Source organism: Amblyraja radiata, chromosome 3 (genome assembly GCF_010909765.2).
Source record: "Amblyraja radiata isolate CabotCenter1 chromosome 3, sAmbRad1.1.pri, whole genome shotgun sequence".
Taxonomy (NCBI): Eukaryota; Metazoa; Chordata; class Chondrichthyes; order Rajiformes; family Rajidae; genus Amblyraja; species Amblyraja radiata.
Genome location: NC_045958.1, coordinates 67,760,440 through 67,783,767, shown reverse-complemented (window position 1 = coordinate 67,783,767; position 23,328 = coordinate 67,760,440). Strand labels below are relative to the sequence as shown.

The 23,328-nt window shown below is 40.4% G+C and overlaps 1 protein-coding gene across 27 annotated transcripts in view; it reads left to right on the top strand.

Annotated features, from left to right (window-relative positions):
- Positions 1-23,328, top strand: part of ptprd (protein tyrosine phosphatase receptor type D) — a 578,649-nt gene that overhangs the window by 400,331 nt on the left and 154,990 nt on the right. For 18 of the 27 annotated variants that reach the window (XM_033017983.1, XM_033017971.1, XM_033017981.1 and 15 more), the window contains 5 exons: positions 5,490-5,623; positions 12,209-12,353; positions 14,620-14,925; positions 15,727-15,920; positions 21,427-21,453. In XM_033017983.1, coding sequence (XP_032873874.1) covers positions 5,490-5,623; positions 12,209-12,353; positions 14,620-14,925; positions 15,727-15,920; positions 21,427-21,453 — 806 coding nt within the window. The remainder of the gene's footprint in view (positions 1-5,489; positions 5,624-12,208; positions 12,354-14,619; positions 14,926-15,726; positions 15,921-21,426; positions 21,454-23,328) is intronic. The other 9 variants (XM_033017978.1, XM_033017990.1, XM_033017989.1 and 6 more) reach the window with 2 other exon arrangements.

Genomic DNA, 23,328 nt, shown 5'->3' with positions numbered 1-23,328 from the left:
AACCTCTTCCTCCATTTCACGTATATGCCACCTTAAAAAAGATAAATATTTTATGTGTACTGCAAGTATGTTCTGTCCAACATCATGTAAAATTGTAACAAGACTTCCCTGTCTTTATGCTATCTCCCTTGCAATGAAGTTCAACATTCAGTCAGCCTTATATTTACTCATTGCACCTCCATGGTACTAAGCACAATACAGTTATACATTGTGTGCACATTCATCATCAGTTAGTGGTGCTAAACATGCTAAATTAGCACATTTGTGTATTGTGCTGCACCGCTGATTTGCAGAGCAAAATATAGCAATCATAGCATGGTGAGTGCAAGTATCCAAGAATAAATGTCCGTAAACCATTTATTGTCAAAGTCACCAATGTGTATTGACAGTCAGCAGGAACTGACAATGTGCCTGTACATTAAAGATATTACACACCTTAAGGACTGATTTTCTGTAACATAAACTTGTATGCAATTCTCTCGTCTGAAGAAGGGTTCTGACCCGAAACGTTACCTATTCCTTTTCTCGAGAGATGCTGCTTGACCCATTGAGTTACTCCAGCATTTTGTGTCCATCTTTTGTCATTCTCTGGCAACTGATTTCAGTGATTACATGGAGGAGCTTGATCTAACCCTGTCCACTGATCACTGATGTTGGCAGATTTTCATGGAAGTTGCTTTCCCATCAGTCGAATGCAGCCTTTAAATCAGTGCACTCTTAAAAACACTTAGTTAGTTGCGTACTGTTAGTTAGTTGACTGTCCATTTCTCGCTCTGATATTGCAGCGTAGCTGTCTGTTGTTTTACAGCAGCTGAAACTAATCTTCACTTTTCCCCCCTTTTCTGACAAATGGGTCAGTTTTACTAATGGAAAAAAGAATTGGGGCGTAGCTTTCAAGCTCGTCACATACAGTAAGTGCTGGGCTTTGGTGACATGAGAGTGTTCCATGAGTGTGAGGTGGTTCTGATTGTCAGCCGGCCAGCGTGCGTTCTCCCTCTTTGGGCTACCTACTTCTCACCCTTCAGTGTTGGTAAGATTAATGCACATCCTTTTCCTCCACGCTTTCATCCTTTTATGACAGATGGCACAATGGGCTAAGTGTTCGGCGGGCAACCGGAAGGTAGCTGGTTCGAATCCCGCTTGGAGTGCATACTGTTGTTGTGTCCTTGGGCAAGACACTTCACCCACCTTTGCCTGTGTGTGTCCTTGGGCAAGACACTTCACCCACCTTTGCCTGTGTGTGTGGATGTAATTATGTGAAGCACTTTGGGGTCAATGCAAGTTGGCTAAAAATGTGCTATATAAAAATAAAGAAATTTAAAATTTTTTACCAAAGTTCCCTCACAAACTATTGCGCAGCGCAGTGCCGCAGCTGGTAGAGCTACTGCCTCACAATGCCAGAGACTGGGATTCGATCCTGATCTCGGCTCCTGTCTATACAGAGTTTGCACATTATCCCTGTGACCGCATGGGTTTCCTCCACGTGCTCCAGTTTTCTCCCACATCCCAAGGACGTGCAGGTTTGCAGGTTAATTGGTCTCTGCAAATTGCAAAAGCGGAATAACAGAGTAAACAGGGTGACCAATGGTCTGTGTGTTCAGTAGGTCAAAGGGCCTGTTTTTATGCAATATCTTCCAATCTTTCAAAATTGTGTTCTCTGCATCAAGGGTATATATTTTTTCTTATCCATTTTCAATTGCTCTTCATGAGAGTTTTCCATTACTCCTAAGGATTGGTTCCAGTCACAGTAATGTGTATAATTATCCTTCCAATGGCAGGTTCTTGCCCAAATACGACTCTGCACTCCCTTCTGTGTTACCCCTTTTAAGCCCCACATGGAAAGTCACATTTGTAAGTAAGCATTTATTGCCCATGTTTAATTGCCCCTGAACAGAGTGATTTGTCAGGTCATTTCAATAGCTGTTTAAGAGCCAACTGCATTGCTGTGGCTCTGGAGTAAGATAAAGAGGAGAAATATCCCTCCCAATTGAACTTAAGAAAACAGATGGGTTTTTATGGTAGGTTCTTGGTTTCACAGCCATTGTTACAAATGACCACCTTGTCTTTATTTTAAATTATGAACAGAACGTAAATTCCACAGCTGCCATTGTCAGATTTTAATTCAGCTCTCTGGATTTTATTGAGAAACAAAGAACTGCAGATGCTGGTTAATACACAAAAGGACATAAAGTGCTGGATTGACTCAGTGAGTCAGGCAGCCTTTCTGGAGAACATGGATATGTGACGTTTCAGGTCGAGACCATTCTTCAGACTGAATTTTTTTTGTTGTCTTGAGCTCCAGATTATTTGCAAAAAACAAAGTGCTGGAAGAAATAAGCGGGACAGGCAGCAACTGTGGAGGCAAATGGATGGATTATTGGTTTGGTAAATTGATCACAGCACCACTACATTTTACTGAGGTGCATTATAAGGACTGTCAGAATAATAGGTTTAAGATGCAGAAAAAGAGATGAGAGGTAAGAGATAAGAAAAAAACCCCAATGACTTTGGGGGGGGATACTAGGACCGATAGCATAAGGTAATTCAAGCTAACAGGTTGAAAATATGCGGAACCATAATTTGATATTATCGAAGGAATTCTGGAAATTGACTTTAAATACCATTATGAAGTTTGAATGTGAATTGCTATTGCTTGAGATCACAATGAGCTTTGTGATATGAGCAGAGAAAGTCAAATGCAGACAGATTATGGTGGGAGTGGGACAAAGAATTAAAGAGACAGGCGACTGGGTGGAGATGTTGTACAAAGTGATCAACCAAGTTGCATTTGATCTCCACAGTATTGCAGAATCCATTATGTAAGCATGTAATACATTGTAAGTACACGTAGTTGACTTGAAATGAATATTTGGGGCATTGAATGTGAAATCTTTCTTCTCCTTTCAGCAATACGACAGAATACTCCTGTTTCGTCTGAATACTCACCTCCTACAGCATCTTCCCACACAACAAAGCAATGCAACATTTCCCTTTTCCCTCCCCTTGTCCCCACTGTTGCATGCCCAAATAATCTGAATTTAATGGAGCTGAACATCAAAGAGGAAATACACGTTAATCGGCACTTTTGTTTCATGGAGCAAAGTTGGATTTGAGTATAGGTGTAAAGAGGTCCTTCTGCAGTTGTACAGGTCCCTGGTGTGACTACATCTGGAGTATTGTGTGCTGTTTTGGTCTCTTAATTTGAGGAATGACATCCTTGCTATTAATGCAGTGCAGCATAGGTTCACGATCTTAATTCCCGGGATGGCGGGACTGTCACATGAGGAAAGATTGGAAAGACTGGGCTTGTATTCACTGGAATTTAGAAGGCTGAGAGGGACCTTATAGAAACGTATAAAATTATAAAAGGACGGGACAAGTTGATGCATGAAAAATGTTCCCAATGATGGGGGAGTCCAGAACCAGGGGCCACAGTCTAAGAATAAAGGGGAGGCCATTTAAAACTGAGATGAGAAGAAACATTTTCATCCAGAGAGTTGTGAATTTGTGGAATTCTCTGCCACAGAAAGCAATAGAGGTCATTCACTGGATGAATTTAAAAGAGAGTTGTATAGAGCTCTAGGGGCTAGTGGAAGCAACGGATATGGGGAGAAGGCAGGCACGGGTTACTGATTGTGGATGATCAGCCATGATCACAAACATTGGCGGTGCCGGCTTGAAGGGCCACCTATTTTATATGTATCTATCCCGGAAATCACATAACGTATTTGTGCAATATGCATATCTCCGAAACGTGTTTCCATTTCAGCTGCCCTCATCCACATTTTAACAGCATTCCTACACATTCAATTGAACTCTCAAATCCCATTTGCTTTAAGGATAACGTTTTGGATTTGCTGGTGAAAGCTCAGTTGACTGACTGAGTAGAGGAAGCTCAGGCCTGATCTGGCAGTTCTCAGGATGACATTAATTCCAAAAAAGTGCAAATTAATTCTCATAGCTCTCACACTAAATACTTTTAGTGTGAAAAGCTAGTGCTTCCTGTGAAACAAAATTGTCATAGAAACCATAAACCAAGAATCACAGTGCATACATTTTTATGAATAGTAAAATTCTTGTTTTTGCTTGATGAACTCTCCGTATTCAATAATTCAATCATTATATGAAGAGATTATCATAAGGGTACAGCCCTTGTATGAGCAAATAGGATTAGCGTAGATAAATGAAAAGTTTGATGTGATCGTGGTGAACTGGAGGGCAAGTCTCTGTTGTTCAACTCTACAACTATTAAAGGAATTGCACCCACTTCACCCATGTTGATAGCTTTTTAAAAAATTGCAATTTATAAAAACTTTTTTTTCTGTTGTTCATGCAAGTGAGATGCATTACAGTATTTTAATGTATGTGGACAAAACATGCTGGAGGTACTCAGTAGGACAGGCAGTATCTCCGGTGAGAAGGAATGGGTGACGTTTCGGGTCAAGACCCTTCTTCAGTCTGAAGAAGGATCTCGACCCGAATCGTCACCTATTCCTTCTCTTCAGAGATGCTGCCTGTCCCGCTGAGTTACTCCAGCGTTTTGTATCTGTCCTTGGTTTAAACCAGAATCTGCCGTTCCTTTCTACACATATTAATGTATGTACTTTGTTTAAAATAATTGCTGGAGTAACTCAGCAGGTAAGGCAGCATCTCTGGAGAACATGGATAGGTGACGTTTCGGGTCGGGACCCAAACTTTTTCAGGTCTGAATAAGGGTTCCAACACAAAACATCACCTATCTATGTTCTCCAGAGATGCTGCCTGACCTACTGAGTTACTGCAGCCCAACCCCACGGTGTGCTTGTGGAGAGCAGCAAACAATGCAACACATCATTGAAGCATGCCCTCAACAAAGACTCAAAGGAGGACTTGTCACCCTTCATACAGCAGATCAAGAGGCAACTGCTTGGCTAAAGGACTTTGCATTCGCTAAATAAATAAAAACTGCAGCACTTTGTGTCTTTTTCTGTAAACCAGCATCTGCAGTTCTTTGTGTCTCCGTGTGCTTTCTTAGTTCCTTATTCTCCCACCATCCTGGTTTCCAGGTTACTTAGGTGTGCCACAGACAGTAATATAAAAATCAATAGCATAAAGCTATGGAATGCTGTCTCAATTCAATATCAATACACACATATTTCACATTTTTATAGAATTATTATCCTAAATCTGTGCACCTTGATCCAGTTATCTCTGCTTCAAATCCTGCATTCTCCATCAATATTCCGTCCTGACTTCAGTACTGCGGGAAATCTATGAGGGCACAAGTGTATATTTTTAACGGAAATTAGCTTAATAATGAAATGTTAATACATGGGAAATAAAATTGGCCTTTAAGCCTTGTTAATGGTTTGGCTGGTGATTCCTTTACTTAATGGCCTTTGATTTGGCTCTACAGGTGGCGGATTTGATTACTACCGATCTACAATCTTCCAGCAGAGACAAGCATTATTAGTCCGTTAAATCAGATTTTTTTCTTTTCTTTCTTCAAGTTCCAAGCCAACCAAATAACTTCAAGGCAGAACCAAAATCAGACACAAGCATAATGCTATCGTGGACGCCGCCACGACAAGACACCATTATCCGATACGAGTTGCATTACTTAGAGAGAGAAGATGGCCAAGAGGTATGACACATTATAATTTCTCATTGTTGCTACTGAAAACGGGGGAGGGGGGGGGGGGGGCGGACGTTATGAGAATAATTTAAAATGGCACTTATTTTAAAAGCAAGACTTCGTCCCAACTCACAAGTTGTCATTATCACACATGTCATTTAATGGGAACATTACATCATCCTAGAGCTCCTGACCGATGTACAACAGAATACTGTCCTTCAACTGTTCCATTCCACTGGTCACTTTCATGTAAGTGGTCACAAATATGAGAAATCGGAGTGAGATCTATATGAAATGTCTCTCGGTGTTGGGGGTTACATTTGAGTACTTCCGATGCTCGCTTATTGTCAATTTCAGGAAGGCCATTTTTTGTTCATGTCCATTTCAATACGTCTTCCTTTAGAACATGTTATCAATAACACATGGGTGTTAAGTACCAGTAACAATGGGTCAAGTGAATGAGTGTGTAAAAGGTTTGTGCATGCCCTTAATGAGTCTCAAAGGGCACCTCAGTCCATTTTGCAGCTGTAAGGGAATAAGGGAAAACGAAAGCCTCAATGCAAGTTGGGAACTTGCCGAGTAGCAATCACCCACGCTGTGCCTGACTGCTGATGCTGTGGGGTTATGAGGCATGGGATATTTGCACTGACAGTGGTTCCCCATATGTCTGCGCTGAAGCATACCTGCCAGGAGGTGAGGCTGAGACTCCAGCTACACCTGGCAGATACCATGTGCCAACCTTCACATTCAAAGTTTGTTTAAGAATCCATCCAGCCATTTGCAGAGTATTACCTCTGCCTCTTTCATGACCCAGACTTTGAACAAGACTGTTATCCTCGACAGAGTTCAGTTTAGGGATACAGCATGGAAACAGACCATTCAGCCCCACTGAGTCCACACTGGCCAATGATCACTGCTCATGCTAGTTCCATCTTTTCCCACTTTCTCATCCACTCCCTACACACCAGTGGCAATTTTCGACCGAGGCCAATTAACCTGGGAAGCATGCAAGCTCCACACAGACAGGACCCGAGGTCAGGATCGAACCCAGGTATCTCGCATAGTAAGGCAGCAACCTAACCAGCTATGCCCTGTTGCCAGGGCAGAAATGGCAATGCAAGCACAGGCAATTAGACTAAAGAAACTTTAGATGACTAGATCTTCAATTTACCTCTGAAATTTCTCTGTTTCTTATTATCGCCAGAAAAGGAATTCGCATCACATATGATTAAGGAAAAAACCCCACTTCTGTATGTTTATATTGAGATTTCCATGCTTTGGTTATCAGAATAGTAGAGGTGATAATGAAGATTAGAATTGAAATGGGATCAGAACAAACAGGGTCTGTTAATAGGAAAACCAGTCAGCAGGAAGAAAGTGAAGACATTGAGAATGCTGCGGAAACATTTATCCTTGTTTCACCCACTGAAAGAGAGGCAACCTAGCCAGACTTAATTTCACCGACAAGTCGAATATTGAGGCCCATAATGTGGAGATATGCTCTTTATCCTACTGAAAATGCATCATACAAATAAATGCAAGTGAATGCAATCACTGCTATCTCCCTGTATATTTATTTACAATAAACTTAGCTTAATGATTTTTAGTACCCATTCTCATCTATTAGTAATTCAGTCCCAAAAAAGGAAATATCTGTCTAAGATAATTGGGGTGATGTGCCTGGATTATGCTTTAGGGAATGTGAGTGATCTTTTTTCATTGATGCAACAGAAACCATATTTGACAGAGATGTTGCCCAGAAATAATTGATAGGCTAGTTTCCACTTGTCTTGGTCTTATCATTTGGTTTGGCTCCTGGTTCTTCTGGAACAAAGAACCAACATTCACCTACCACCAAATTGAGAGAGGAGTCCACTTCTGTCAATAGGTCCTCAACCCGAAACGTCACCTATTCCTTTTCTCCAAAGATGCTTCCCTGACCCACTGAGTTACTCCAGAATTTTGTGTCTATCTTCGGTATAAACCAGCATCTGCAATTCCGTCCTACACAATAGTCTCTACTTTTCTGCTAACAAAGGCATAGAAATCTAAATGTAAACCTACATCTCTGAGCTCACCTAATGTTTTTTTGCCTCAATCCCCGGCTGTTTACGTTTCTACCAAGAAACAAATTTGCATCTCCAGACCCACTCATTCCATAAAGATTAACAAAACAGTAATGACAATAGTCAGTATAAAGAGTTAAGTGGGACAATAAAGAAATTAGTGGCAAATTTGCTAAAAATTTAAAATGTACAGTGCATTCAGAAAGTATTCAGACCCCTTCACTTTTTCCACATTTTGTTACGTTACAGCCTTATTTTAGAATGGATTAAATTCATTTTTTATATCATCAATCTACACACAATACTCCAGAATGAAGAAGCGAAAACAGGTGTTTGGAAATTTTTGCAAAATAATTAAAAGGAAATAACTGAAATATCACATTTACATAAGTATTCAGATCCTTTGCTATGACACTCAAAATTGAGCTGAGGTGCATCCTGCTTCCATTGATTATCCTTGAGATGTCTCTACAACTTGATTGGAATCCACAAGTGGTAAATTAAATTGATTGTACATGATTTGGAAAGGCACACACCTGTCTATATAAGGTCCCAGTGTTGACAGTGCATGTCAGAGCAAAAACCAAGCAAAGAAGATGAAGGAATTGGCCGCAGACCTCCGAGACAGGATTGTGGCGAGACACAGATCTGGGGAAGGGTATAAAACAATTTCTGCAGCATTGCAGGTCCTGAAGTCGAAAATGGCCCCCGTCATTCTTAAATGGAAGAACTTTGGAACCACCAGGACTCTTCCTAGAGCTGGCCGCCCAGCCAAACTGAGCAATCGGGGGAGAAGGGCCTTGGTCAGGGAGGTGTCCAAGAACACGATGGTCACTGACAGAGCTCCAGAGTTTCTTTGTGGAGATGGGAGAACCTTCCAGAAGGTTCTGCAGCACCACCAATCAGGCCTTTATGGTAGAGTGGCCAGACGGAAGCCACTCCTCAGTAAAAGGCACATGACAGCCCGCTTGGAGTTTGCCAATAAGCACCTAAAAAACTCTCAGACCATGAGAAACAAGATTCCCTGGTCTGATGAAACCAAGATTGAACTCGTTGGCCTGAATGCCAAGCGTCACATCTGGAGGAAACTAGGCACTGCTCATCACCTGGCCAATACCATACACACAGTGAAGCATGGCAACATCATGCTGTGGGGATATTTTTCAGCTGCAGGAACTGGGAGATTAGTCAGGATTGAGGGAAAGATGAAAGGAGCAAAGTACAGAGAGATCCTTGATGAAAACCTGCTCCAGAGCATTCAGGACCTCTGATTGGGGCGGAAGTTCACCTTCCAACAGGATAACGACCCTAAGCACACAACCAAGACAAAGCAAGAGTAGCTTTGTGACAAGTCTGCGAATGTCCTTGAGTGGCCCAGGCAAAGCCCGGACTTGAACCCGATCAAACATATCTGGAAGGAACTGAAAATAGCTGTGCATCGACGCTCCCCATCCAATGTGACAGAGCTTGAGAGGATCTCCAAAGAAGAAATAATGAAATTAGCAAAATACAGGTGTGCCAAGCTTGTAGCGTCATACCCAAGAAGACTTGAGGCTGTAATCGCTGCCAGAGGTGCCTCAACAAAGTACTGAGTAAAGGGTCTGAATTCTTATGTAAATGTGATATTTCAGTTATTTCTTAATAATTACTTTGCAAAAATTTCTAAATACCTGTTTTCGCATTTTTATTATGGTATTGTGTGTAGATTGATGATAAAAAAATAATTCAAATCAATTTGAGAATAAGGCTGTAACATAACAAAATGTGGAAAAAGTGAAGCGGTCTGAATACTTTCTGAATGCACTGTACCTTTAAAATGATACTTTATATAATTATGTCCTCTGCATGATCTCCAGTACACCTGGCAGTTCTTCAAAACTCTGAAACTCCATTGTAAATGGGTATTAGTCACCTTGTGCAGCATTATGTTAGGCATTGACTTCTTCTTTCGTGTGGCGTGCACAGCCTAAAGTTGTTTGACAACTTGTTCTATTTGATCTTCCGTTTGTGCACGTCGAGTTGATTGCATTAGTCGGGCAGGGCGGACCACGTGAAGGTTGCAATCTTCCACCCTTAGGCATTGACATGCGGAATGGACACATTTCCGCGTTGATATTAAAATGAAGCATCTCCCTGTGTGAAGAACCAGGTCCAGCCTTGTCAGTCTGGCACAGGTGAGCATAGGTGAGCACAGGCAGCTGACAGGGACCATTACACTAGAGGAAGAGTGTTCATCGCATCAATCACGTTGTTCTCCAATTCCACACTGCTTCATTTTTCAGTCACAAGCATTGAAAATCGTTTTCACTCATTTGCCGACAGCAGGAGGAGGGTTGTAGCTTAGATAGCACCTTCAAATTCCTGCCAGATTTTAAAGCTTGCTAGGATCTGATCTGAGACCCGGGCAGGATCAATGCAGCGAATCAGTCAGCAGAGGAACTAATTCAACACCCAGACAGTTCAGGAAAAGATTAAAATCCTAAACAATCGTTTCGTTTCTAGAAACAAAAATTTATCTAATTGAACTCACTAACATTCAGCCTTCACTAAGATACTAAAGGATAGTTCAGCTTGAAATAAGGGAGAATATATATGAAAGGCCACATAGTGGTGGAGTAATTCAGCCGGTCAGGCAGCATCTCTGGAGAGGATGGATAAGTGAAGAATGGTCCTGACCCGAAATGTCACCTATCCATGTTCTTCAGAGATGATTCTTGGCCTGTTGAGTTACTCCAGGACTTTGTGGTGTTTTGTGTATAACCAGCTTCTGCAGTTATTTGTTCCCAGAATATATATAATGTGGATCCCTCGTTGAGGTCATGTAGGGACACAAATGAGCACCACTTGTGTTGTATTTTCCTAAATGTATTTTACTTGTAGCCGCTCACGGGCTTTTACCCATCCAACATTGCATGCTCAGCAGTTGCCTAGGCAACAACAGATGGACAGTCAGCTGGATGTTACTAGAGCTGAAGATTGGCAGTGGTTGAAAATGCCCTTAACGAAGAAATTCACAATGCTCATGTCTTTGAAGTAAATGCTAGTGACAATCTGAATTTGCTTCATTGCTTAGTAGATGTAGATGAATGTTTTTCTTTACTGGGCAGTATGATGGCACAGCGGTAGAGTTGCTACCTTACTGTGCCAGAGACCCACCTTCGATCCTGACTACGGGAGCTGTTTGTACGGCGTTTGTACGTTCTCTCCGTGACTGTGAGTTTTCCCCGGGTGCTCCGATTTCCAACCCCACTCCAAAGACGTACAGGTTTGTAGGTTAATTGGCTTTGGTAAAATTTGTAAATTGTCTCTAGTACGTAGTGTGTGCCAGTGTAACAGGGATCGCTGGTCGGCGCGGGCTCAGTGGGCCGAACGACCTGTTTCTGCGCTGTATCTCTAAACTAAACTAAACTAAAGTACCTCCTTTTACTGCAATTTTATTCAGTTTCTTTATTCCCAATCGTGGGTGTTAGTTTTCATTGCAGGGTCATTATTACTTCCTCCTCTGGACTAAAGGAGGTTAAATATCTTGTTTGTAAATACGTTTTGTGTACTTGTATTCCCGATAGTATTCCCAACGCATACACTCAATGCCTCGATCAATGAAATGAGGCATGCCGTACACCTTCTGCACCACCCTGTCCACGTATGTTCCCGTTTACTTGTACTCCAAGGCCTCTGTTCAACAACAATCAGCATCATCAGCTCTTTGTGTTGCGAGTGCATGTAGCTCCCTTCAATTCACTCTAGCACACTGTCTCCATCCCCTCGCCCCACTGTTGGCTTTAGCACTTATTAGTACTACTTGTGAAATATGTGGTATGCCGTTAAAGCCACACCAATACAGTATTGCGTATTATTCTCAGGTTTGGAAAAGGCTATTGTTGAAACAGAACAAAAGGTGGCCTTTTCCAAATCCATCCTGGGAAGATATGGTGCAGTCAGAATACATGCTTTCAATCTGTCTGTGATTTAGCTTTCAAAATCCATGTACAATTTGGCCATATTTCTCTCTTCAGCTTCATTGAAAAATCACGGTGTGAGCTTGGATTTTCATTTTGTTTTACTGTAATTTGTCAATTCTTTACTATGTCAAGGGTGGCACAGTGCCACAGCGGTAGTGCTGATGCCTCTCAGCACCACAGACCCGGGTTCGATCCCGACTACGGGTGCTATCTGTGCGGAGTTTGTACGTTCTCCCTGTGACCGCGTGGGTTTTCTCTGGGTGCTCCAGTTTCTTCCCACATTCCAAAGATGTGCAGGTTTGCAGGTTAATTCACATATAAATCACCCCCAGTGTGTCAGATAGAACTAGTGTACAGGTGATCAATGGCTGGTGTGAACTCGGTTGGCCGAAGGGCCTGTTTCTACACTGGATCTTTAAGCTGTAAGCTACGTTATGTTTACCTGGTGCGTGACCATTGCTGTGAGCATTTACATGTGTGATGGTGTCATTCTCGATCTACCACAAATTAGACTGCATGGTGGAAAGTACTTCCTAATCTCTTCTTCCCACTTCTTCCCTCCTCAGCAACTCGTCACATTCGAGCCAAAGACATCCTACCTTTTAGAAGATCTCAAACCAAACACCATGTACCAGTTCCGTCTGGCTGCTCGGTCTGAGCATGGCCTTGGTGCCTCAACTGCGCAGACGTCAGCCCAAACCATGGAAACTAGTAGGTTTTCTTCTGTTGACAAATTGGCTGATTTCTGGTTTACTTTGTTCCTCTGATGGGGTTAGGTTGTCAATAACAGCTGACTGTGTGCCAATAAAACAGTTAGGCTTCAGTAGGAAAGAAGCTTACAGGATTGAAAAGGTTTAGATTTCATGCAGGTGGGATTGTTGTGTCCATGTTTACAGTGACTAAAACACACTTTGTCTCAAGAATAGCAGGTTTCAAAGTTAGTTGACCTTTGTTGCGCCTTTAAGCATAATTTTATCTTAAATGTGCTTCATCTGTTCCTTCAAAATAATTTATGCTTCACGACATGGATTGCATTTGGCTTCTAATTTGCCATCTATTTTTCATAAATTTGTTCTAGTTAAGAGCCAGCAATGGCATTTCGTGTGTTCATCAGCAGAAATGAACCAGGGATTCTCAGTTCCAAATAAAAAATGTTGCTGATAATGATCTACATTTCATGTGCATGGAATAATGAGAAAACTTGTAAAGGTCAACTAACTGCAGAATTATCTGTTATACTCACAGTTTCATTACTTTCAATAAAGTCCTAAAGGTCAAATGACAATATTGAATTCTGGGCACCACTTAATGAAATGGTAATTTTAAGTTATTTTAAAACCAACAACGGCTGTTGTAATACCTCTGGTGCAGGGTGTTCTCTGATGGAGCTGATTTTTAGGTGCACCTACAGATATGAGCCCCATAGAGCGGATGCAGAGTTTATCTGACTTAAACCTGTTTGTAGCCATAACATCAAACAGAACAGATAACATTTAATAACGGACAGTATTTAGGGTTAGATTTGATTTTCCAAATAACACTTTTGCCAAAAGTTAGGATAATTTGGAATACAATCATCATGTTATTCAGACTTTGTTTTCAAGATGCAGATGTAAAATGAGAAGGTGCCAATCGAGGTTAAGGACTGACAATTTCTCTGGGTCACTGTCAATGACAGAAGTAGGATCAGGGTTTGTGTGCACATCTGATCAGTCGGCTGGACTACTTTTGATCAATCCTATCTTCTTTGTTCAAGGTTTGTTGGGCATGAAAATAGTACCTCAAGAGTGCACATGCTCTTCAGAATCACCAAATGTCATGTTGCGTTAAAGCAGATTATTCACTACAACACTAAACTCCCCTTAAAATTCCCTGATGCTGAGTAGATGTTTTAATTGAGAATCATGCAAGGATTTTTCATTCAGTGAAGTTTCTATTGCCTTTCTCATGCAGTCAACTGTAAGAAAGTAAATGAAGTATGATCATATTGAATGGCGAGGCAGGCTTGAGGAACCAAGTGACCAACTGCAGTTCCCATTTTCTTATGTTCTTATGATCACTCAGAGGCACTGTGCAATCCATATCAATCAGAATGTGGTTCTGCCATTATCTATCCAGAGGTCTACTTATTACTGCAAGCAGTTAGGAATTAAGAAAGTTGGGCTTGCCTCTTAACGCTGCTTTAATCATGGTCAATAGCACCAAGGGAATAATAGAATAAAATCTGCCCTATTACAGAAAAAGATGGAACTCAAAGCAGTGGAATATTTTTCCCTGTGATGTATTGCATTTCTAATAATATATTACGCTGGCTGAAAATGTGCTGCCAGGGATATAAAATAATAAATTGTTGGACAATTATTAAAAATGCAAGAATGGAAAATGATGCAAAGAAACCAATTTCAACTGGCAAACAGAAACATTTGTTACTTGACCTTTACGGAGTGAAGCAGACTGTTTGTGGCATTCATCAGTAGCAGGTGGGTCCCATTTGCAGACAGTAAACAGGCCTCTCTTTGTGTGTGGTAGGTAGGTACCTGGTATTTCACAGATTTTTTTCTTTGGAATGTAGAATTATTTTAACTCAAATAGAAGGTAAAACGCCCCACTGTTTGCAGCTGTTCAAAAAGGGTAGGTAATAAAAAGGATTAGAGGAATTAATGAGATATACATGATGTAAGATCTGTAATTACAGGTAGGTGATATTACTTGTAGGCTCCATTTTTTCAACATTTTATTTCACATATCATCACTCCCAATTTCTAGTTTTAAGTTATTCAAAATTATTTCTGAGTTGCCTTTGATTTTCGAAGCCAAGGTGTCATATTTACTTTATGGATACCTGTTTTGTTTTATGATTTTTGTTATTTTTAATTTGTTGGATATGCTCCCATTGTTTGTATTTCTTTTATTTTCTTTTACAATTCCCTCACCTATTCATCCCCTGTTCTCGACGCAACTTCCAAAACAAAACCAGAGCCATCAGCCCCGCCTCAGGACATCAGGTGCACTAGCCCAAGTTCTACGAGCCTTTTGATAAGTTGGCAGCCGCCACCAGTGGAGAACCAGAACGGCATCATCACCAAATACTCCATCAAATACACGGCTAATGGCCGAGAAGACAGCTCGCCCGCCGAGATCTTGGATATTCCGCCGGATACCACACAGTACTTGCTTGAACAGTTGGAGAAGTGGACTGATTATCGCATCATTATGGCAGCCCACACCGATGTTGGACCCGGTCCAGAAAGCTCTCCCATACTGATTCGCACAGATGAGGATGGTATGTTGGCAACGTATAACCACTCAGCAACTCTTTCAGCTATCCATTCTTCCCTCGCTGACACCCTTTTGCACCTTTCTCTAACTGTCGTGTCTCATCCTCTGTTCCAATGAAGACCTCCCTCTGTTCTTTTTTGCATCCCTTTGGGCCACAACTCTAGAACCATCGAGAGTGAGATGTGGCTGTGTTTACAGGCATCCCCTCCCTGTCTGATAATTTTTTTCGACCCTTCCTACACCTTGCATAGCGGATTGCTATTTTTAATATCTGACCCTCCAGTATTAGTATCTTTTCCAAAAAAAATTTAAAGTCGCAAGGACATCTTTTCAGAGTACCGACATATCACTGAAACATGAGCACAATTTTTTTTTTGACTGGATTTCAAGAGATGTTGGTCTGTGAAATGCAACCAGTCCTGTGAGCGTGCCTCAAGATTAGCTGACATTTTTTCTTCTCATGATAAATATCTTTTTGCTATCATGTTTTTTTAAAATCAGATGTAAAAAATCTTGCATTTTGTAATGCTTTGGATGCAAAGCATTATCCTTGGCTGTCTTTTTCTCCTCTGTTTTTAGTATTTGTACCTTTTCCTCCATGTTTTTCACATTTTTCCACATTTTTGGTGTTTGAGAAAGATGCCTCAGGCATTTTTCAGCTTTATGAAGCATTTTTGAACACAAGAAGTGACACATTCATTTAACTCTTTTGAAAAAATAGCGGGTCTATCCTTGTGCTGCTGGTTTGGAGGGACAGGGTGTAACCATTTTTTTTTTTTTTGGTAATCAAATGGTATTCTTCCAGTTCCCAGTGGTCCTCCTCGAAAAGTCGAGGTAGAGGCTTTGAACTCAACAGCTATTACAGTGTTGTGGCGCTCACCCGTTCCAAACAAGCAGCATGGACAAATACGGGGCTACCAGGTCCATTACGTAAAGATGGAACATGGAGAACCAAGAGGACAACCCATGCTCAAGGACATCATGCTGGCTGATGCACAGGTAGGCTGACTGAAACACTGATGCTGATTTAGTGCCTGTACAATTTCAACACATTCCATCGAGAATAGAAAAATGTAAGTTTAATACAATTCCTCTTTATATTTTATCTTTTCATAACTGCCAGCTGTTTTAATACAAGGGCAATATTGCCTTGAAATTGATTGACAAAAATCTACTGTATGTGCTCACATATGAGGAACAGCCCAATTCCCCAAACCCTCCACTTATACTGAGTAGGAATGTGCAATCAAGGCAGAGTCTGTATTCTTTGATTACAGAAGTGAAAGTGGGAAGGCTGCAGGGAGGGAGAGAGAACGGAAATTAAGGATGTGAGGTTATAAATGGATTTATACAGAGAGGAGTTGATTGGGTTGATATGGACATGTTGGGCCAAGGGCCTGATTCTATGATGATTTTGATGTCAGGGAGGGAACTGAGTAAGACGTCAAAAACAATGCACAACAACATTTTCTTTCCTGGTTCCATACTACAACTGATCAGGTTATGCTTAGTTACAGAGTCTGATTCAGAACCTTTTAAAATCCAAATATTACACTTTCAATAGCTCTGCTGCTGAATCCCACTGCCATATGTTTGCTCACTCAAAACTCAACCTCACCATTGCTTAGCAGCTGCTACCAGAATGCAAACCTCTGCGTTCTCCCTCACCTCCATGGTTTAAAATCAGTTCAACAATTACATTATTTTTTTTAAAATATTTCTATTGATTAGAAGCAGTGTACAAAAATATAAGCAGCGGCATATAACATAATACAGTTATTGTACAGCTTCAATTTGAATTTTTAGCTAAAGTTGAGAGAAAAGAAGAGAGAAAAAGTAAGAGAGAGAAAAAGTGGTTGTGCAAGAATAGAACCCCCTAGACTACCAAATTGGTGTAGCCAAAGAGTGAGTAAGTAAAAGAAATAAGAAAGACGTAGAGAAATAAAAAGATAAATACAGAAAGAAAAACAAAAGGTGATGATATACCTGCCTCGTATCCTTCCCCACCCATCACCCAACCCGTATCACACAACAACAATTACATTATTTGAAAGACATTTGGACTGGTCCTTCAGGAGGAAAGGTTTAAAGTGATATGGGCCAAGTGCAGGCAAATGTGACTACAGGTCCACCACCGATTTTCCAGCACCCTTGCTTCCAGGGCCTTTCTGGATTATCCATTTTGCCGAACCACAGAGATCACGGCCTCTGAGAGGAGTTGAACAGACATCAAGTGGCCGAGATATTGGCCTGCAAAGTAGGTCACGGAAGTCGGCTATGAGAATGGATCTGCCAAATCTAACTGGGCCGTAGTTCTAGAGCTCTGGCCGCAGGGGGGAAATTCAACTACCGATCAGCGAGGAAGTCCCTGTGAGGTTCCGGTTGAGGTGCCACATTATTGGGGGGAAATCCAGGGAGGATTTCAAGCGCACTCTCGTACTTTTGTCCAGATTAAAGGAGGTACCGGACCACCAATTGCTGGACAATCGGCAGTGGACCTGTACGTATGTAAGCACTTTGAACAACATGGAGGAGTTGAGCCAACGAGCATACTTGCCTTCTGTATGTCTATGACTCTCTCACTTTCTCCAATCTATGCTTTACTTAATTTCCTCCTCCTATGAGAGTAGTTGAGACTTTCTGCATAGAAGATAGTGTGCAAAAGTTAACTTTTGATTTAATGGCATTATTTTTTAACTCAGCCTCAGGTGGCAGGCAAGAGGCAGACAAGTGTTGACATCTAGACGGTAACTTCATTTAGCTGGATGAAACTAAGCTTCACCCAAGTCAGTGTCAGATGGATGGCTGGAAAGAATGACGGTACTTTAGATTACAGGGGGAGATAGAGGAAAGGTTGTGGCTTAACAAGGTAAATGTGGGGATTGGGAGAATGATGCTGTATAGTTCTCTCTATGAGTAAGTTCATGAGGGATTTGCATTGGATTAGTTGCAGTTGAGGTGTACCACGTGATTCTGAACACGCCAAACAATGTTCACCAAATTGATGTGGATTAGAAAATAGCTTCACTTTCAGTTTTAAATGTATCTTTCACATCCTATTTCCTATATGAGTACATACAATAGAAAAGTCGAACTTAATGGCAAGTCCAACATGTTGTTAAAACTTGGGCAGTAATGAATCTCATTAACTGACTAAATTATCCGTTATTTTTAATTAATGGTTTAAAGTGACATATTTATTTTATTTACTGTGGTCAGTAATTGAATGTGAATACGCACACACACACACACTACATGAAGTGCTGGGAGATGCCTTTCAGATAAATGTCAGGTTTCAAAAGTTTCCAGTGCAGTCCCCATGATAATCAACTAAATAAAAGCTTTACCACAACAGGTTAAACCATCCAGTTAATATACCAAAGGTGTGTTCTGCAAAATTAAAATGATTCCGACAACATGACATGTCACAAAGAGAGAATTTTGCAACAATTACACTGCTCGACTCCTTTATATTTACCTTCTTGTCACATAATGGGGCATTGTCTCGTTATTCTCTGTAAATTGTGATGCTATTGCCTCAGTTTTTAGTTTAAATAAAAATCCATCCCTCAGTCACAGGCTCCTTGGTCACAATACCGTAAAGCCAAATGTCAGGCGGTCAGCTCAGATCAGGGTGGTGGATTCTCCAGTGCGAAGTACAATTCCGACAATTCACATTGCATCATCATGCTCAAGAGTTCCCCTTTGAATAATACTATCCTGATTCTGCCTAATGTAACAATTTAAACTGTCAGCTGGTAGTATTATAGAATGTGCAGTTATTACCCAAATTAAATAAATTATTTTCCTTCTATTTTCTAAAATAATATTTGTATGCCGCCTCAATGTCCTATGGTGAGTCAATAGGGAAATTATTTAAACAAAATGTGTTTTGGCAGTCACAACTCAATTGATTTTGAACAGGTATGTTTGGGATCTTCTAAAGTATGTCTCTTTATTAACTGCGCTCTCTGGAAGAGGCTGCTAGCAAGTGATCTTCATCCTCCTCAGACAGCTGTTTCAAGAGCATAAAAGCACATTGACCTCAATGACCACGTTATGGAATAAAAGGCAATTTCCATCAACATGAAGTGCGAGAGATTAGGTTTGAACCTGAACTTTACAGCAAAGGGTGGTTAACACAATGGGAGAATCTTCAGATGACCACAACTGTGATAACAAGTACTGAAATCTCTTTATCACAGTAATCTTGAAATAAGCCAGGTGCCTACTTTCCAGCATTCGGCAGTTCAGCTCAAACACAGCTGCAGCATGAAAACTGAGAATAAACTCCTTAAAGAAATCCAAAAACAGAGAGCTAATTTTGGAGGAGGTAAAATCCTGAAACAGACACATACAAATTTGGAGCTGGAATAGGCCATTCAGCCCTTCATGCCTGCCATCATCCATGGCCGATCTGATTGTAAGCGCATTGCTGATTGCTTCCATCTAACATTCCACTACTTGCTTATCCAAGAAGCTATAGACCTCTACCATAACAAATAAAGGTTTTGTTCCATTATTAATTGCACTTCCTTTAGAGATAATATTCTTTTTTCAAATTTCTTGCAATTTAAAAGAGAACGTAACATTCCCAACTTCTCGGCTTTCAATATGCTGGAACCTTTCAAAATCTGCAGCATCTATGGGATGCAGCATTATTTCAGCTCAGCATCTGCACTGGTGCCTGACATACATCCCGTTGTCATTCATTGATACTTTTGCCACAAAGGTTGTCACCAAAATAGTCAAATGGTTAATATAAGTAAAACACCAACTGCTGGAGGAACTCAGCAGGTCAGGCATCATCGGGCGAGGGAATGGACAGACGAGATTTCGGGTCAGGACCCTTCTTTAGACTTCTTCGGTTTTTAAAAGTCCCAATCCATTTGCTGAATTAATACCATGATGCTCACCTTAGCCACTGACACCAATAATTATGGCACTTGAAAATGCAGATTCATTATTCATTTGCTCAGTAGGTTGCTAACTAAAAAATCACAATGCAATCATAATCTCAACCTGGCATTAATACATACAACAACACATCTGAGGAATGAGTACATTTTAGTCCAAACGTACTAATTGATAATTGGGTTATTATTATTGTCACGTGTACCAAGTTTCAATGAAAGATGTGGTTTACATGTTATTCAGGCAAATCTTACCATGTAGGAGTACCATCATGCCATACACATGTACAACAGCTCCTGCAGAAGAGAAAGAAAACAAAGAGTGCACAATATAATGTTGCCTTTGTAGAGAAAGTGCAATTTTTTTTTTTAAAGATCAAGGGTCGCTCTGAGGTAGATTGGAAGATCAGGAATTCATCCTTAACATAATATTCAATATGATTTCAACCTTAACTCTTTAGGTCGTGATTTAACCAGCTTAGTCAATTAACTTTACTTTTATCTTAAATCTCAATTAATGTTAAAATGCTTTAAGGTGTGAATCTCTCCATCGATATTATCTTTCCAATAATATTTACCGAATGTTTAATCACCAATGGTGAACAAAATATTATTGGAGTTCACAGACAATTGCAGGACTGTCACTTAAAAACATTAATTCCTTATTCAGAATTTAAAAGATGAAACTCACTGATGACTTGTATGGTCAATGTCTCCAGTTTTGGGATTATTACATAGCAATACTATGTGTAGCTTTTAGCAGCGTAATTAAATAATTTTGAGAAAATCTTTAGCTCTTAGCAGCGTAATTAAATAATTTTGAGAAAATCATTTAATCTAAATGCATCATTGGAGTAATCAGAGAGCACCCAAATTCACCTGTTAATCAATAATCTGACAATGCAGAAACCTGGACCGTTGCATAATTTTTGGATGTGCACAACACAAACCTGATTGCTTCTAATTGTTTATTTATCTAATTTAATTGTTAAATACATGAAAGAACAAAATTAATCAATTTTAAGTTGAACTTTTTAAGATAGAATCCCTCTTTGGAGAAAAGCTGCCACAAGATACTGGAGTATCTCAGAAGGTCAGACAGCTTCTCTGGAGAATATGGATGGGCAACTGTTTTAGGTAGGGTCTGAAGTCTGAAGAAGGGTCCTGACCCAAAACATCATCTATCCATGTTCTCCAGAGATGCCTCCTGACCTGCTGAGTTATTCCAGCACGTTGTGCTTTTTTTTGTAAACCAGCATCTGCAGTTCCTTGTGTCTACATGTAGAAAAGCTGCCCAGTTTCCAGTAAAATCTTTCTTTATTTTAGTCCTGTTGAAATAGGATGAAGCCATTTAAATATGTGTGCATAGCTTTTGAGTGAGAGGAAATAACTCATTCTCATAATGTTGTAAAAATTACTTTCATTTGAAAACATTACAGATTGAACAAGGAATTTATACTGCAGGCACTATTTCACACTTCAATATTTGATTATACACTTAAAGTAATTTTGAAGCAAAAGTTCATAGTTTGATACACACTTAAAATCTTTATTCTATATCTTCTCTTTCTATCAATCTTGATTTGTCTCAGTGGGAAACTGATGACTCTGCTGAACATGTGAGTAAAACATGATTGGACAACTTCAAACGTCTTGTTTGCTGTTAACTCCTCTGTTTTCACACAGTGTTTCCTTACAATGATTTTTTTTGTATGAATTATTTTTGTTGATGTGCTGCACTGCATGCACTAACTGGTCTTTACAACTTGTTGAAAGTTTGATTTTGTACTAACGTGTGCAATTATTTTGAGTAAACATTTTGCATGGATTGCAACACTACCTGTTGATTTGGAAATAAAAATGTCACAAAGTAGTTACCTATTTAACCTTTTCAACATTGGTTATTAGGATTTAATTAATTTATTGTTATACGTTCACTCAATCGCATGCACACACGTGTATGCATACGTACTCATACTCTGCTGCTGTTTAAAAATGAATTATACCTGTTTGATCAGTGATTATAGCAATGCAGTACATTTTGCACTGAGGCATTTCTGGAAATCTGGCAAGACGTGGCAATTTTCTAAAGTATTGTTCTGCAGATGTGCAATCAGAACTCCCAGATGCATCAGATGTTCATGACAATTGAACTCAAAAAGAAAACTGCAGACGATAGAAAATTCCAAATGCATTCAGAGAGTATGAGGCTCTGGAGATTGCACTATATTGTGGATGGTCACAGCATACAATGTTAGCCTTCCTAATTTTTTGCTTGCAACAGAAAACCTATTTATCCACACTAACAAAAGTTACAAGTGTACTCCATTGCATTAAGTACAGTGAAACTTCCTAATCATATCAGATCTCATAAAATTACACAATGCCCAACAACATGATATTGAAACATGTGCAAACGTAGAACTGCTCAGTATTCACCCACATTGGGCAAGTGAAGCCTTTGGTTTAGTTTAGTTTAGAGACACAGTGCAGAAACAGGCCCTTCGGCCCACCGAGTCCATGCCAACTAGTGATCACCATACACAAGCAGTATCCTACACACAAGGGACAATTTACAATTTTTACCAAAGCCAATTAATCTACAAACCTGTACATCTTTGGAGTGTGGGAGGAAACTGGAGTTCACAGCGAAAACCTACACGGTCACGGGGGAGAAAGGTACAAATTCCGTACAGACAGAACCCGTAGTCAGGATCGAACTCGGGGCTCTGGCGCAGTAAGGCAGCAATTCTAACGCAGCGTCATTATGCCGCCCCTTGGTGCCAGACCTGCCTGATGAGCTATCATTGTACATAGCACCATGCCGTAAGTACGGTGAAAATGCAGCAATTTAAAAACAAAATCCCATTGCTCTTCCGTCATGATAGTTTATAGCCTGTTTTAGATTGTCTCTTGTTTAACTCGAAGACCCCAATGTGAATACTCTGAACCACTCAGAGTTGTGGAGGAATACAATTTTAACGCTCTTTTCAGAATTCTTCCGATTATTCTTATTTGAAGTCTCCTCTCAAACGCTTCACTGATGTAATTGGTCAGCAGGTATATGCTTCCGCCTTTGGTGAATGATCACACTTTAAATCATTGGTGCCCTGCCTTATTTTAGCCACAACATTTTGATTTTGGTGCCTGAGAGAAATCTGGTGGAAAATACCAAGTGTCCTTAATAGAAATGGAGGCATTAAAAAAAAATAAAGCAACCGTATAAAAATCAGATAGATTTAAGTGAACGTTGAAAATTAATTTGTGTCACGTTGGAGCACGATTCCTCCTTAGATCTGATTGCTCACCAGATCATCACCAACTGATCTCTGTCCAGATTCTTGCCAGGATTTCTCCGGATCCTCTCTGTACAATTTCCGACCAGATCCCCACTGATCAAATATGCCCAGATATTTCTGATCAATCCCACCTTAGATTCGCCTGATCAATTACTACTCCGATTCCCCCCCCCCCCGAGGAATTGCTGCCCAGAT